The 17,939-nt window shown below is 37.5% G+C and overlaps 1 protein-coding gene across 1 annotated transcript; it reads right to left on the bottom strand.

Annotated features, from left to right (window-relative positions):
• Positions 1 to 518: 518 nt before the first annotated feature.
• Positions 519 to 8,002, bottom strand: LOC125269734. Its single transcript, XM_048192687.1, has 9 exons — positions 6,688 to 8,002; positions 6,462 to 6,567; positions 6,121 to 6,254; positions 5,919 to 6,023; positions 4,484 to 4,641; positions 4,326 to 4,383; positions 4,018 to 4,223; positions 3,751 to 3,910; positions 519 to 754 (listed from the first exon to the last, which is right to left on the bottom strand). Exons 1-9 carry the CDS (start codon positions 6,872 to 6,874, stop codon positions 618 to 620), a joined length of 1,251 nt encoding a protein of 416 aa, XP_048048644.1. The 5' UTR covers positions 6,875 to 8,002; the 3' UTR covers positions 519 to 617.
• Positions 8,003 to 17,939: the final 9,937 nt, after the last annotated feature.

Raw genomic sequence — 17,939 nt, 5'->3', positions numbered from 1 at the left:
AAGTTTTGCTGAATCTAAGTTTAAATAAAAACTATTGGATTTGTCAATGAAATATGTCTCTTCATTAGTGATGTTGTTACATTTTATTTATTTTAATGGCCTTGAAAACAAATGCATTCAACTTTGGGAAAATGTGTTAAACTCCCAGCTAGCAAAAATTGTGCGGGCCGAAAGCGGAACGATTAAGGCTGGAACATTCGGCCGATCCTCGGCATGAATCTAGGTCCGATTGCTCTGCGAGCGCTCGGTTTTAACGCGCCCCGAGCACACGGCCGAGCACTCGGTTTTAACGCGGCCCGATTGAGGAACCCCGAGTGAGAGAACGTAAGCTCCCCTCCAATCCCGTTCCTTATTTGGGCTTGTTTAAACTTTGATTTTATTGATTGGTTAATACTAAAATTGCTAAGCAACCGTTATGCAACATAACTGAAAATAAAACACACAAGGAAGCACAAGGATTTCATGTTTAATGCATTTTTTATTTACTTGAACACACATTATCTCTCTCTCTCTCATTCTCTCTCTCTCTCTCTCACACACACACACACAAAAAAAAAATCAATCAGTTCAAATAAGAATTTTTCCAATATCAACATTTTTTAACTTTAAAAAACAGTTTAATTCATTGTCTGTCTATTCGCCCTCTGGCTTCGGCCACCATCCCTATCAGATGCTAGCTGCAGCCACCTGGTGATGAGGAGCTCTATCTCCTTTTCTGTATTATCTTTGGTCAGGGCATTCCGGCGGACTGCATCTGAGAAAAACACAAAGATAGAAGAGGTCAGCATGACCATGTGATTTTACTCATAAAACCACCAAAACTTATTTTGGATGCAGGGATACATTTCTTTTTAGTTTAGGAGCACATTCAAAAATTTAGGAGCACCTTCTAAAAAGGCTAGAATAACCTTCCCATTATAAGGAGATATTTGACTATAAAATTTTAACCTTATTAAATGTCAAATTCATAAATTGAGTTAGAATAATAAGAGGCATCTCTTATTAATAAATAAATACTGTAATAATTCATCTTTGCACTGCAGAGGTGGCATTTAGTTATATTTACAGACTGTTTAATGAGGCTCAGAAGTGGCATTAATGCATTTCAATTCATGATAATGTTATGATGTTAATGTTTTAACTAGATAAAAAAGTTTGAAGACAAACTTTAAGTTGGCTTGAAAAAGCCGGTCCAGAAAGTTTGAAGGAGTTTTAAAAGTTTGAAGCTTTTCAGTTTGAAAGTTTAAGTTTTATTAGATAGATTTAGTTCAATAGATAGACTTAGTTTGATAGATTTAGTTTGATAGATAGATAGATAGATAGATAGATAGATAGATAGATAGATAGATAGATTCAGGGTACTTAAGGCGGTTGCTAGGGTACTCAGGGTGGTTGCAAGGGTGTTGCTATGCGGTTGCTAAGGTACTTGGGTGGTTGCTAAGGTGTTGCTATGGGGTTGCTAGGGTATTGGGGTAGTTGCTAGGGTGTTGCTATGCGGTTGCTAGGGTACTCGGGGTGGTTGCTAAGATGTTGCTATGCGGTTGCTAAGGTACTCGGGTGGTTGCTAAGGTGTTGCTATGGGGTTGCTAGGGTATTTGGGGTGGTTGCTAGGGTGTTGCTATGCGGTTGCTAGGGTACTCAGGGTGGTTGTTATGGTGTTGCTATGCGGTTGCTAGGGTACTCAGGGTGGTTGCTAGGGTGTTGCTATGAGGTTGCTATGGTACTCAGGGTGGTTGCTAGGGTGTTGCTATGCGGTTGCTAAGGTGTTCTGAGTGGTTGCTAGGGTGTTGCTATGTGGTTGCTAGGGTAATCTCCATGGTTGCTAGGGTGTTGCTATGCAACTCAGGGTGGTTGCTAAGGTGTTGCTATGCGGTTGCTAAGGTGTTCTGGGTGGTTGCTATGGTGTTGCTATGTGGTTGCTAGGGTACTTGGGGTGGTTGCTAGGGTGTTGCTATGCGGTTGCTAGGGTACTTGGGGTGGTTGCTAGGGTGTTGCTATGCGGTTGCTAGGCTACTCGGGGTGGTTGCTATGGTGTTGCTATGCGGTTGCTAGGGTACTTGGGGTGGTTGCTAGGGTGTTGCTATGCAGTTGCTAGGGTACTCGGGGTGGTTGCTAAGATGTTGCTATGCGGTTGCTAGGGTACTTGGGGTGGTTGCTAGGGTGTTGCTATGCAGTTTCTAGGGTACTCGGGGTGGTTGCTAGGCAGTTGCTATGGTAACCTGGGTGGTTGCTAAGGTGTTGCTAGGCAGTTGCTAGGGTGTTCTGGGTGGTTGCTAGGCGGTTGCTATGGTAACCTGGGTGGTTGCCATGATGTTGCTAAGTGGTTAGTAGTTGTCACAGATGGTTACTATCAAGTTTTTATAGAGTTGTTAGCATGTTCTTAGCCCAGTTTAACACTTAGCTAATCACTATTAGCATGTAGCTATTCACTGCTAGCATGTGTAGCATGTTGGAAGTCCAGATTGCTAGCATGACTCAAAAGAGCCAACCGCCATCTCTCTACGATGTTCTGATGCAGAGATATAGATTTTGCAAAACGGTTGCTAGGGTACTCTGTTTGGTTGCTAGGCAGTGGCTTTGCAGCTACCAATGATGATACTCCAAAGGCTGCTTGACAATATAAACCAACCCCCATGTCTGTACGATGTTCTGATGCAGAGATATAGATTTTGCAAAACGGTTGCTAGGGTACTCCATTTGGTTGCTAGGGAGTGCTTGGCAGCTACCAGTGATGATAGATAGATAGATAGACAGACAGATAGATAGATAGATAGATGGATGAGTTTGAATGAGTTAGATAGAAAGATAGATAGATAGATGAGTTTCAATGAGTTAGATAGATAGATAGATAGATAGATAGATGAGTTTGAATGAGATAGATAGATAGATAGATAGATAGATAGATAAGTTTGAATGAGATAGATAGATAGATAGATAGATAGATGAGTTTGAATGAGATGGATAGATAGATAGATAGATAGATAGATAGATAGATAGATAGATAGATAAATGAGTTTGAATGAGATAGATAGATAGATAGATAGATAGATAGATGAGTTTGAGTGAGTTAGATAGATAGATAGATGAGTTTGAATGAGTTAGATAGATAGATAGATGAGTTTGAATGAGTTAGATAGATAGATAGATAGATAGATAGATAGATAGATATTTAGTTTGATAGATAGATAGATGATGGGTTTATGATTTTGAATGAGTTTCAATGGATTAGAAATAGTACATAGAATGGCACTTGAGTCTAATTGGGTTTGAGTCTAATGGGCTTCCATAGTTTAAATTTGAATTTTGACAGTTGGAATTTGAAAGTCTTGGCTCATTTGAACATTCCGTCAATGAAAGTCAATGGGATTTTTTCCAAGTTTGATCAGCATTTTTAGGAAAACCGTAAGTCGGATCAGTCTGAAAAGATATAGCAACCCGAGTCAGAACAGTCTGAAGGTCTGGGCTGAGTTTGGTGGTTGTAGCTTGAACAGTCTAGGAGGAGATAGTGTTCAAATTTTCGGTCAGAAGAATAATAATAATAAGTTTATATAGCAGATCAGTAAGTTGGCTTTTTCAAGCCAACTTAAATAGAGTTTGAGTATAGAAATATTAAAACTAAAATAAGATTTTAAAAATGGCCAATATGCTGTTATTAGTGTCAACTGAGGGTGCACCCATAGAACCTCGGGTCAGTCGCACTGTAGAGCCCTGGGATGTCACTACAGTGCAGTTTCCAGCACTGACACTCACCAAGAACCACACTTTTCAAAGTGAGCCCTTTGAATGCAGGCTTTCGGTTGGCCCCGCTCCAATTAATGAGTCTCGCCAGTGAAGAGTTCATTGTTCTTTTCAGGACCCGCCCCACTGTGTCTTTAAGAGTCATGCCTCCGACCATTCCAAGAAGAACAGTCTGAAACAAAAAGACATGTACCTTATTAGTTACTTAAGGAATATAGCATGAGTGAGAGTGGGGACTGACTTTTAGGAATGATCTGATTAAACCATAATTTAACTCACCAAATTCTTCTTCTCCTCTGGATTCTTTAATGTCTCCTCCAAACATTGTAGCTCCTCAATAGTTGAAAGTGGGAGCCCAAAATGTGTTGGGTCTGGCGTGAAGTCTGGAACTGCTTGACTGCTGGAGATTTTTTGGAGCTGCACCAGGATGAGCAACTGCTGCTCTCTAATAGAATCGAGCTGGATGAGGATCTCCTTAGCAATTGCTGTAAGACACAAGAAAATGCAGGCATAGCAGATTACTAGCAAAACATTGTACGTAGATATGTCAGAGTAAACCTAGAGAGATCTCTTTGTAGAATTCCTACCTGTAGGCACAGCCTCCCGAGAAGACCTGTGTTGTGTGTCATATACTTGTGGTGTGAGCTAAAAGAAAAGAAAAAGATGTTTTAATCTCATCACACATATACCAAAGTGATTTCTTTTTTCTCCATGAGATATAGAATAGCTTTCTTGCCCTTCTTACTTGAAATCCAGTTTGGCCTGATGTCTGACTTCTGCCAGCTGCTGCATGGGTTGGGGTGTCTGTAGGTGTAGCACTCAGGCTGTTGGTAGTGGAGACTGGAGACCACGGTGGTGGACTAAGCGCTGTGATGTTCGCTGAAAGGGGAGAAGCCCGCGGACCTACAGAATTTCTACCTGTGGGCACAGCCTCCTCACAAGACCGGTTTTGTGTGCCATGTATGGGTGGTGTGTGCTAAAAGAAAAGAAAAGTTGTTTTAATCTCATCACACATACAGTACAGTCCAAAAGTTTGGAACCACTAAGATTTTTAATGTTTTTAAAAGAAGTTTCGTCTGCTCACCAAGGCTACATTTATTTAATTAAAAATACAGTAAAAAACAGTAATATTGTGAAATATTATTACAATTTAAAATAACTGTTTTCTATTTGAATATATTTGACAAAGTAATTTATTCCTGTGATGCAAAGCTGAATTTTCAGCATCGTTACTCCAGTCTTCAGTGTCACATGATCCTTCAGAAATCATTCTAATATGCTGATCTGCTGCTCAAGAAACATTTATTGTGTACAATTGTACAAAATATTTGTGTACAATATTTTTTTCAGGATTATTTGATGAATAGAAAGTTCAAAAGAACAGTGTTTATCTGAAATCTAATCTTTTGTAACATTATAAATGTCTTTACTGCCACTTTTGATTGATTTAATGCATCCTTGCTGAATAAAAGTATTCATTTCTTTAATTTCTTTTCAAAAAAATAAAAATAAAAATAAAAATTCTTACTGACCCCAAACTTTTGAACGGTAGTGTATAATGCTACAGAAGCTTTGTATTTCAGATAAATGCTGTTCTTTTGAACTTTCAATTTATCAAGGAATCCTGAAAAAAAAAAAAGTACACAACTGTTTTCAACATTGAAAATAATCATAAATGTTTATTGAGCAGCAAATCAGCATATTAGAATGATTTCTGAAGGATCATGTGACACTGAAGACTGGAGTAATGATGCTGAAAATTCAGCTTTGATCACAGGAATAAATTACTTTGTCAAATATATTTAAATAGTACACAGTTATTTTAAATTGTAATAATATTTCACAATATTACTGTTTTTTACTGTATTTTTAATTAAATAAATGTAGCCTTGGTGAGCAGACGAAACTTCTTTTAAAAACATTAAAAATCTTAGTGGTTCCAAACTTTTGGACTGTACTGTATACCAAAGTGATTTTTTTTCTCTCCATGGGCTATAGAATAGCTTTCTTGCCCTTCTTACTTGAAATCCAGTTTGGTCTGATGACTGACTTCTGCCAGCTGCTGCATGGGTTGGGGTGTCAGTAGGTGTAGCCACTCAGGCTGTTGGTAGTGGAGACTGGAGACCACGGTGGTGGACTAAGCGCTGTGATGTTCGCTGAAAGGGGAGAAGCCCGCGGACTTGCTGCCGAGTTGTTTGCATCAGAAGGGGGATCCACTGTGGTCTCTGAAATATGGCCTGGGGACCAAAAACCTTGACCAGCTGGCTGACTCCATTCACCTAGAGCTGTCACAAAGGTGCAATTGGCCATTATATTACTTTCACCCATATGCTTAATATAAAAGATTGATGGAAACCATTGTACCAACTGCAACAGGCCTACCACCAAGAGATGGGATGCAGGGGGCTGGTGCAAGTTGAGTGTAAGTTTTCTTTTTGGTTGGGGCACGAAGTGCAGCGGTCCTTCCCTGCTCCTCTTCCTCCTCTTCACTGCTGCTTACAATTCTTTTACAACCTCTAAAATGTATTACATTGGGATTTCAGTTTGTCATTACAGTGAATAAAAAATTATATTTAATACATTTTTTTAAATTTTTATTTTGACAGGAGGTTGGGGTGCATTGTAAGGCCCTCTAGCTTGCGGCCTAATTGTTTGCCCAGGTGTATGGTAACCTTTGACACAGTCATTCAAATGCTTTGAAGGAAATTATGGGCCACTCCTACCTATTCTTTCTCTTCATGTACTCTGGCCTGTTGTCCTCATCTTCAGTATTTAGATCAGAGGTAATTGTTGCCTCTAGCAGCTTTGCACAGGCAATCTCATACACGTCTGTCAACAATAAATTTATAAGGTCTAAATGGAATGGCTCCTTATTATATTACATGTGCAGTAAGGTTTCAATTCAATAAGTGTGGAATTGTGTAATTTGAGAATAAAGCATTACTATACCATGTGAATACATCACACGGACTCTGAATCGAGTCCAGTCAGCACCTGGCATCACCCCATCTTTAGTTGCCCTACGGAGCTTTGCAAGAGATACAAAAGGGGGCCAGAAACTTTCGCCTCCTTCCAGCCAATTAGAGTGGACAACTTCAACCTCCTTTGAATTGACAAACTCCACGATATGATACATTCTATAAAAAAGAAGAAACGTAGATTGTCAGCTATAGAACAACATATTAACATACAATAACTTTTTAAAACAAAACATTAAGTGGGGCACCAATTATGATCAGCAATGAATCACATAGGCTAACTATGTGACTAAGAAACACTCTTTCATTCTCTCTCAAATTCCAGTTTTTGCACAGCTAACTGCGGTTCTCTTTCTAAAACTCTTCCGCAGCTACCACTGTGTCCTCATGCTCAGCGCTGCATTTCACTGCCTCTAAATACAACTCAGCAGGGGTGTACAATCAACCACACCCTCCCAGGTCATCCCACCTCCAGAAGGCAAGAAGAGAAAGCGCAGGGTTGTAACACTCATACCTGCAAACTCACAAGAAGTGAAAAAGGTGACAAGGTTCCGAATAAAATCTTTTTAAGGGGGTCTGCGGGCCCCTAGCCAAGAGAAAAATTGAGAATTTAACATGTAAATGAAGCACTCTGGCGCACTCAAATGAAAAAATAAAAAAGTCTCAAGTCATAATTTAGCAAATGTAAAATTGAAAAAAAGAGGAAAAACAGAATTGTGAAGTGTTACATGGACCTACATTGATTATACTGTGTTTGATTTCATTTAACTCATTTAGCATGACAACGCTGTAATACGGGGATCGGCTGGGAACTACAGCTGCCTCGTCGTCTGTATAGGTCATCATCAAGCGGTCTCATTTGAGAAAAATAACCGATACATTGTAAAGAAAGCAAGAAATTACAGTATTCAGGGCTGCTGCTGGCCATGTGTGCCCCAAGTGGACTTTTACTGTGGTGCCCCCTTTAGTTAAAAAATAACAACAAAATCACACACAACTATAGTATGTGTGAGAATACAACTTTATTAAAATGCTATTGTTAGCATTTATAATTGTATTTTGAGAGCAACACAAACTACAATTATACAAATATGAAATAATATATTATAGCCTATATTTCTGCATCTGTATCCGTGTAGCTAATGGACTTCAGCTTAATCTAATGTGACAAAATGCTGTATATAACTTCATATATTTTGTATGCATGTTGTTGTGATTCATATTTATACAGAATGAAACGTTTTAAAGGGATAATTCACCTTAAAATGAAAATTCTGGCATCATTTACTCATCCTCATGTTGTTCTAAACCTGTATGAATTTCTTTTTTCTGATGAACACAAAAGATATTTTGAGAAATGTTGGTAAACAAACAACAGATAGTGACCATTGACTTCCATAGTAGGAATAAAAAATATGATGGAATTTAATGGGTACCGTCAACTGTGTGCTTAACATCATTTATCAAAAGATTTTCTTCATCATTTATCACAATACTTCCAAAATATTTTTTCCAACTATGGAAGTCAATGGTCACTATCTGCTGTGTGTCTCAAAATATCTTCTTTTGTGTTCATCAGAAAAAAATAATTCATGCAGGTTTAGAACAGCATGAAGAGGAGTAAATTATGACAGAATTTTAATTTTAAAGTGAACTATCCCTTTAAAACATCCTTTATGGCGTGTGCAGCCATAAAATGCGTCCTCCGGAAAACGCAGCCTTTGAAATGAGTGATCTCTCCTGGTTGGAGTTAGCATAATTAGAACGCCATTTCATGACTGACTTTTCAAATGTTTTAAAATTAATACTCCTAGTTTAATATGTTCCTGCGGGCCTTATTTATAGACACTGCAGTCTGTTTGAGGCCCTTGCCTGCCAGTTGCTGTTGCCCATCCCTTGGGTGCTAACAAGCTTAATAACAGGTTGGTAAAAGTTTGATGCGGTAACGTTAGAAAAAAAATTTATCACGACAAACTTGACTTACTAACAGACTACACTTGATTTGGCAAACCTTAGCAACTAGTACCAAAGTTATAAGTCAATTTAAAAGCATAACATCATTAGAAACAAACTTACCTCAAAATTTGTTGATTGAGACGCGGGGCGTCATCTTGAAAGATGGTCTAACTTTAGTTTATGATTTTACAATTTCTGACTGACTGACCGACCCCCCCACACAATAATAAAAAAAAAAAACCTCACAAATCAGGTGAAAAACATTCCTAACTAAGTGGTAATCAGTGGCATAAGTAACGAGCCAGAACAATATCTCTGAAAATTACACTTACTCTCAACACAACAATTAAGCCTAATGTAAATGCAACAAAGGCATTCCCACATGTTTGTCTTTGAAGGGGAGGAGGACATATTTACAAAGGCCATCATCAACTTTAACGCACTTCAAACTCTCTGACAACTGTGAGAGAAGAAACACACCCAGGCTAGATGAACTGAGGGGATATGTGTAGAATGGCTCAACAGCATGAAACTGATAGTACACCAAGTGCATATTACCTTCAAGCAAGATGATATTTTGAAGCAAGCCAATGTCATTACCTATTTTAATACAGTTATCCCCCTCTGTAATTTTAACACAAAACTGATCTGTGTGCAACTCTTTAAACTCCTGTATTCCCCCTCTAACACCCTGTGGTAAGGGGCCACCAACATGCTCTTTCCTTAATACAGTTCCAGCTTTCACCCTTTCCACCCTTTTGTTATTGGTACGCTCAGACAAGCGACGGACAATCTGGGCAACTGGGAAATTTGGCCCCCTCACCATGCGCTTTACCTCACCAAGAAAATTCTCAAAAGGGAACCCAGATATCCCATCAATACAGCCATGTCTCTTAACATCATCGCTCAAATGAACAAGGCCATGCAAATTGTACACCAGAAAGCCCTCACCATAAAGTCTGCCAAAATGTTCAACAAATGACACAAGTAGTGTCTTTGCACAGTCACATATCTCTACATCCACCTTAGGATTAGCCAGCATAAAAATAGCAACCGACAGCAGCATAAAGTTGTGGTAGACTGGAGCAGCCAGAACATCTACGAGAACGACAGGGCCTGTATACAACAAGAACTGCCGTAGCTCCGTAGCCTTCCATCTCCCTCTTTCCTCAAAAGCTCTAGGCTTTCTAGCAAACTCGCATGGAATGTTATTTTTCAGTTGCTGTAGGTTCTGAGATAGTGCTTTAACCAGCTGACCAGACAAGCGAGTTGGCAAAGGCCCACTACACCACAGGTCAAACAACCGACGTACAACCCCCAGACACACCAAATGCATGTAATCGTGAGGAAAATCAAGTACCATGTTGAAACCAAGTCCAGTCAGAGGAGACGGTGCTACATGATGATCTTCATCCAACATTTGCCTGAAACTAGCATCCGTTCTTAAGGCGGAATCAGTCTGTGGAAAAGTCATGCGATTTCCTATATATACACCTGTCTGTACACATTTATCACAAGCTGAATAGCCTGAATGACTCTTTATGCCTTTAACAAAAGCCCGGGCTGGAGCGTCACACACAACAGAACAGACTCGCAGAAAAAACAGCTTTCCTTTGAACCAAAACCCAGACTGAAGACTACTCAACTCACTCACCAGGTCCCTTAAGTACTCATTGAGTGATTTGGGTTTGCAATCCCCTCCAAAAATACCAATCATGAAGGGACATTTACCTACTTCCTTCAATAAACCTAGAATGGGCCACAGCTGCTGATTATTACTCTTAAACAATGGGAGCCCATCAAAGTTTAACTGTAACTGCAGGCAATGCTTGCTAGGGAGTTTCATCCACACATTTTCAAGAAGGCCTGTTATAGCATTCAATACACCAAAGTAAAAGAAGGCACCTCCTGCTACAGGTAGGATTTTGTAGTTGGTGACTGTTTTGAGAAGAGTCCTCCCATCTCTTGGCAAATTGGGGTGGTGAAAATGTAGGATAGACAACAAGGCAGAAAGTGCAAACATGGTGATATTGAACTCCAAAGCCCAATTGACTAAATCATCAGCCAGGTCAGGTCTATGCTCAGAAGGACCCTCTCTATCATCACGGTCACTGTCCAAGTTCCAGTCTCGCATCAAGTCATCACTATCGTCACAATTTACAACAACATCTAAGTCATGTACAGTGTGGTCATCAATCAGATCATCGTCAACAAGCTTACTGTCGTTCTCAATACCTTGCAGCAAATTAGACACTGATTTAACTGCCTTGCGTCTCAGATTAGATTTAAAATAATGCATTTGATCAGCCATTCTTACCTAAGAGCAGTGTTTATTTTAGAACAGCAAAAGCAAGATTACCTGAGGAAAAAAGAAAAAAAGATTAGCATTGTACAAAACCATACATAATGTCTTATTATACTAAACCATTACAATTTCCCTTTTTTAGTCCAAGCCCAACCCAATAACCATTATGACATTACCCAACTACCAGCATAACTGCACAGTGCATAAAGTAGGGTCCATCAAGACATGTTTAAGTTACTTTGATAAAAAAAGCATTTTATCAGTTCACAAGGTTCTGAATTATCTTACACACAAATCTATAATTGTGACATAATATATTATAATAATCCCATACACTAGGGTTGCATAACGATTAATCAGGATTAATCTATTGCAGAATAAAGGTTTTTGTTTACATCATATATGTGTGTGTACTGTGTATAATAACTTTGTATAAATAAATACACACACGTGCATGTATATATTTAAGAAATGTTTACATATTCATTTGTATATTTATGTATAATTTATATTATATATAAATACTTAATATATAAATATATATATATGCATGTGTGCATATTTATATATACATAATTATTATTCACAGTTCACACAAATATATGATGTAAACAAAAACCTTTATTCTGCAATAGATTAATCATGATTAATTGTTAACCCTACCATACATGCAAACACCAGTGTATGGAAATAAAAAATAAATAAAAACAAACTTATATATATATATATATATATATATATATATATATATATATATATATTATTTTTTTATTATAAAGAACAAAGTTGCACATTAAATAAGGTCTAAAATTAGCATTAGGTACATAAATCAAATCAAATAAATAATTACAAAATCTTATTGTATGAATTAAATATAATTATTTTTTAGCGCTACAAAAAGTTATTTTCTCATTGTCTTAGGTTGTTTGATTAACATTAAGGACACATACTTTAGTAGGTTGATTACTGTCTCTTTAAGACCAAATAAGCACAGATTGGTTTCTGACTCTATACTTACACTTAAGACATAAACAAATGTTTTTATTAGAAAAAGAATACTGTGGAGATCGTTTTGTTTATATGTGTCCTGTCAAGAACAAAAAGATTTTTTTCGCTTGCTTTTTGAAAGACGTCTCTGCGTGTGTGCACTTTTGAGTGCACTTAAACGCACGCGCGCGCACACACAGACGGAGAGCGAATTACAAACTGTCGCTCCACATACGTTGTTTTTCATTGCTCTATTCGCCAAATGTATGTGAATGGACTACAGTATGAGACACATAAGCGCAACCTTCTCTAAAGTTTACACATCTGACTGGAGCTGGACCGGACACATTCAATGGCATATATGTTTATATGTGTACAGAAAGCTGCTCATTTTAGAGCCTTTTTGCGATTAAATTGTTTAAAATCACTTGAATGTTAGCATTTGCAAGCCTTTGAAACACGTGCAAATTATGAACTTTCCCCATTTAAATTTGCTTATTAATCCGCGAATCACATGCGAGCCGAACCATGGGTCGGATCAACTGCGATTTGTCACAGCACTACCAGCTAACATTTTGTTCCACTTAATTTTCTTCCACAGAACACTATGCTTGTAAATATTATTAACGTAAATTGCATTCAATAAAAATTGCGTCTAGCCTGGCTAATGCTTTGCCAAGCTGCAACGAAAATAAGCTAACAGCCCAACTAGTCAATGCTAGCTTCGTTCGCGCCATAAAAGTTGGAGCCACATATTACCCAAAATTTGCACTACTTTACTCAGAATTACTCATGAATTCTTTATTTTTGTTTCATCTGGAAAAAAAGTACATGAACATGTCAAAGAAACATGAACAAAGTTTTAACGGATCAATAATAATCAACATGTAATCAGCAACAGTTCGAAATATGTAGAGTTAATATAGGATGTGACGGGAACTCGATTGAAACTATGCTCAGCGTGAATGTTGATGCTTTTTAAGGAAACTGAACACAAGACTTACCTCAAGTTCAACGTATGGCGTAGGATCGAAAAGGGATGATTCAGTCAGGCGTTGAGTTTTATCTCACCCGTTGTGCACACGCCCCTCCAGTGATGAGCTGAGCGTACGTGCTGACGCTTTCTGCAGTAACCGTTGAAATCGGCTTCATACTGGCAAAGGGGTCTGAGCCGAGTATAGCCCTCAAGCCGTGCACCCGATACAGTAGATGGCAGTATGCAACTATGAAGTTGCTTCGCAACCCACCATTAAAACTCAAAAGAAGAAGCGCTGTATTAGAGGTATAAATAATATAAATACAGTTCTGTTTCTCGCATAAACCGATCGTTTCGTGTCTTAGGACATCAACAAGCAGCAGGGTTTAATTTGGAATTGTCTGTGCATGTTTTGTTTTTTACTGTCTGAGATTTTGTTACGGACAGACTAAAACGGTTGGAGTTAAAAATCTACATTTGTGTTAAAGAAAGTCACCTACATTGAATGGCCTCCATTAAAACCATCCTTGATTTAACATAAGCCAGTCATTTCCAGAAGTGGTCCAGATCATACAGCCAGAGCTGGGTTACCAGTCACGGTGAACATGAATCGGCCCAGTGCTTACAGCCGTAACAAAAATGCATGTGCCAGAGCGAGCTGCGGGGCACAATCGGTCCGTTTAACACACGCCGATGCCGAGTCTTAGCCGCAGGTGCCGCAGGGCAGCCGAGCTCGGGCCGATTATACATGCTAGCTGGGCTGTATTTAAATAGTAGCACAACTGTATTGTGTGAGATTATGTAATTCAAAGTACAGTAGTCAACATTTGAAGTGGATCAAAAAAGTTAGGACAACTTTGATTAAAGATTTTGATCCGCTTCAAATGTTGACTATATTATACAAAATATAAGTAATAACAAAGTGCATTGTTATTGACTGCAAAGTGTGTAATGTTTAATATTTGGAATAAGCCAAAGGTACTGAGCATACAGTATATACTATTACCTGTAAAATAATATATTCAGTGTATATTGCTTGTGTTTTCTGAAGACACTCGTAATTATTTTGTAATGTACTTAAATCACAAATAAAGTGTACTTATAACACAAAGTGTACTCATAACAGAAATAAAGTATACTTATAACACAAATAAAGGATACTTATAAGTTATAACAGAAATAAAGTATACTTATAATACAAAGTATATTATAACAAAAATATATACTTTTAACACAAATAAAGTATACTTATAACACAAATTAAGTATACTTTAATATCACTAATCAAGCATGTAATTAGTCCCTACACAGACATATACTTAAAGTGTACTAAGTATACTTGAAGTTGTTCCAATTTAGCACACATAAGTATACTAAATATACTTAAAGTTGTATTTTAATACTACTTAATTTCAACTTAAATGTACTTAGTACAAAATTAGTTGTTTCAAAATAGCACACTTTAAATGAACTAATCATTAACACACTTGAAATATACTAATAATTAGTCTTGCTGCAAGTATACTTAGTATACTTTTTTTTTCACTAGGGCAGGAATTACGAGGCCGCGTGAACGCACCTTAATATCGGCAGAGAGTGATGAGATGATTTGTTGTGCAGATGCAAGTTTGAATCAATCACTCTACAATTTATGTAAATACAGTGCATTTATAAACTTATATTAACTTAAAAAAAAAAAAAAAAAAAAAAAGAGGATTGAGATCATCATGAACACTTGGACCATTGAATTTAGAGCTGCATTTCGGCAGATGTGAAATTGAATCTCGGTGAGTGTTAACGAGCTTAACAAGCTAAACGATCTAACGTTAACTCCTGAATAGTTAAAAGAGGAGGTTCGAATTGTTGTATTAATGTTGATCTCCTAAAGGCAGGCATACACTGTGTGATTTTCGTCCGATTTTGAGCCGAATTCTGACCCGTGCGACTCTTTTTTTGAGTCGGGCCGATTTTCAGCTTTGTCGTGTGTCGTTTGTCGTGCAGTGTTCGTGCAGTGTACACGGGGAAACGAGAGGCGATAAACCTCTCCCGACTGGCAATCGCATGGTCGGATGAAGTTCTGGCATGTCAGAAATTTGGTCGCCCCTCGTGAGGAAATCGCACAGTTGAAGCAGAGCTAAGAACCGACTTGCCTAAACTCTGTGTTTTTCCCCCCACTGCGCATGCGCGAAAAAAGAAATTAAACCAATCTTCAATGCAGCAAGAAAGAAAACGAAAAGAGGGAGATCTTTAAGTTCTGTAGCTATCAAACTAGCTGAAATTTAGCAAGATGTTGCTTACCTCCAGTTCGTGTTGCATGATGGATAAACCCACGTCTTTCAAGCCACCTGGGTGTACATAACCGGTGCCTCTTGTATTAATTTACTTGATCATTAATTTATATGTGCTTTTCACTTTCTATTTACTCATGTAGGCTATTTAATATTCACTTAATTTTATTAAATGCGGAAATGTGAACTGTTGTCCATCATTTGGCAATTGGTGATAAAGAAAAATGTCACGTCGCATATAGGAATTTTTTCCATTTAAAACCAGGAAGACGAGTCAGTGTCTACTTTATATTACACAAGCAATGTGCAAACTTTGCGCAAGAGTTATGCCGATGAAGACGTCTCAATCCCCTGTCAATTATTCACCAGCCTTTACAAAAAAATAAAAGTAAAACCGACGAGCTTTCGGTGCATATTCTCTCAGAGACAACGAGATAAATCCTACTTCAACCTGATAACGGTAGGCTATATATCTTAATTTATTTTCTTAATATTTCTCTTGTGGCCCATAAACTGTAGTGGGTGAAAAAATGAGAAGAGAAGTATTTCGTATTAAACAGGTTGTTTTTGAAGTGAAGCTGCTTTTCATTGACTGATTATTGCAGTCTGCGAACACATAGGCTACTGTTAATAATTTTAATTATATGCCTTTAATTCATTGTATAAATGTCTTTAAATAATTTTCAGTGAGGAGTAATTATAAGCTAATCAAATATTTTATTATCCTCGCAGCGCGTCAGTTATGCGGTGATGCGCTATGAAATATTGCGGGCCAAATGAATTGTAGCTAATATCAATTTAATATTAAATAGGCCTACCCTATACTACTACTACTACTAATACTAATAATACTAATAATAATAATAATAATAGGCTAATTATTATTATTATTATTATTTAATATATGAATTGGAAATGCTAAATCCTCTTGATATCCATATAGCTGATGCTTTTGACAATATCTCTGGAAACATATTGTCTATCGGCGCATCCCAGTACGTGGGTTTATCGTGCATATTTCAAACGCATAGTGTGAGCAGTCAAGTCAAGTCACGTCTCGACCATCGGACCGCATAGTGTGAGCACATAAATCGTGCGTTTTGGCTTTCCATCGCACGCGATCTACTAGTACAGTGTGAGTTGGTAACCTTGCTGAAATCGCACAGATATCGCACAGTGTATGCTCGCCTTAATGTGTTTTATGTCATGATTTTGAAAAAAAATTATCATCTTGATGTGTAATGTAAATGGGTGTTTCTGCAACTACGGGCACTTTTAAGTCCCAGCAGTGAAATTTTAGATTTATGTTAAAATTTGTCATGTGATGCTTTATAAATATATTCTCATTGCCATTACACACCTTGACAAAAAAATATGATTACTAATTAATGTGATTTAATATAATATTATGAAGCATTTATAGCTCAAAACACCATTTTTGTTAATGTCCCACACCTGTGGTCTCAATGTTGAGATACATAAAATAAGCTAATTTAATTACAATTTGACATTATTTCAAATGGAATTGTTGAATATACAGATTAATTTAAACCATCTTAAAATTCTTTGTATTATTTACTGATCACTTTTATGATTTTTTTTTAACTAAATGTGCCTGTCCCACACTTTTGAGTCCTTACCGCGACAATGAAGAAAAGCTTTTATTATGAAATTTTATCAAACACAAACAAGTCTAGTTTCTATGGAAACAGAAATTATCACATGATCACATTGCTGACAGACTGGGCCACCACACTACTTCACTCAGAAGATGCCAAAAAATTAAGGTAAACCTCATCTTTTCTACATAGTATTTATTGTGCGTCCTTACCATGCAGCTTAATAATTGTGTATTTTGAACTAAATTTTAAAAATAAATGTATATTACTGTTAAATTCATGTATATTAAGATGCTAAGAGTTAAAACTAGTGTAGTAGGCCTTGCTAGCTGCAATTAGCTAAAATATTAGCCAAAATGTCATTACCGCAACATGTCTTTACCGCAGCAAATTTAGGTGTTGCGGTAAAGACCTTGTGTTGCGGTACAGACAAATTCAATGCTTACTGTATATTAAATTACAAATATTCAGTATATTATTAGTACTGAAGTATATATATTAGTATATATATTAACATGCCATTGTTTAACTCTAGATGAGACCAAATTCATCAACAATACGATCAAAAAAATGCAGAGAGGAAATGAAAAAAGACCCAGAGAGATATGCAGACTATCTGCAGAAGGAAAAAGAGCGCTACAAAAAGAGAAAGGAAAGTGGGCAGATAAAAACTGTCTCCCAGCTAACAAAAAGAGAGAAAAACCTGAAAAGAAGGCAGTGGAGGATAAATAAAAGAAACCAGAGGGCAAAACAAAAAGTACTGAATGCCTCAAATCAGTTTGTATCAACAAACATACCACCAGTATCCATCTGATGAGGACTTACTTGCCGCTCCACTAGAACCTTTACCTAATGTGCAAGCTGCTTTTAAGAGGGGGCGTAAAAAAGTAAAAAAGAGTCAATCGAAGACGTACTGTGAACTCAGAGATGCAAAGTACAAGCTAAAGAAGGCAGTGGCCGCAGTTGAAAAATACAGGAAGCGTTGTTTCAGGCTTTCAAAAAAACTCTCCCCAACAGACTCACCCCAAACCAAAGTTCGCCACCAGATACGGACATCCCAGTACCAAATTAAACGGGTCTTACTGTTCCATA

This window comes from Megalobrama amblycephala, linkage group LG6 (genome assembly GCF_018812025.1).
Source record: "Megalobrama amblycephala isolate DHTTF-2021 linkage group LG6, ASM1881202v1, whole genome shotgun sequence".
Taxonomy (NCBI): Eukaryota; Metazoa; Chordata; class Actinopteri; order Cypriniformes; family Xenocyprididae; genus Megalobrama; species Megalobrama amblycephala.
This window is presented reverse-complemented; position numbering and strand designations above follow the sequence as displayed.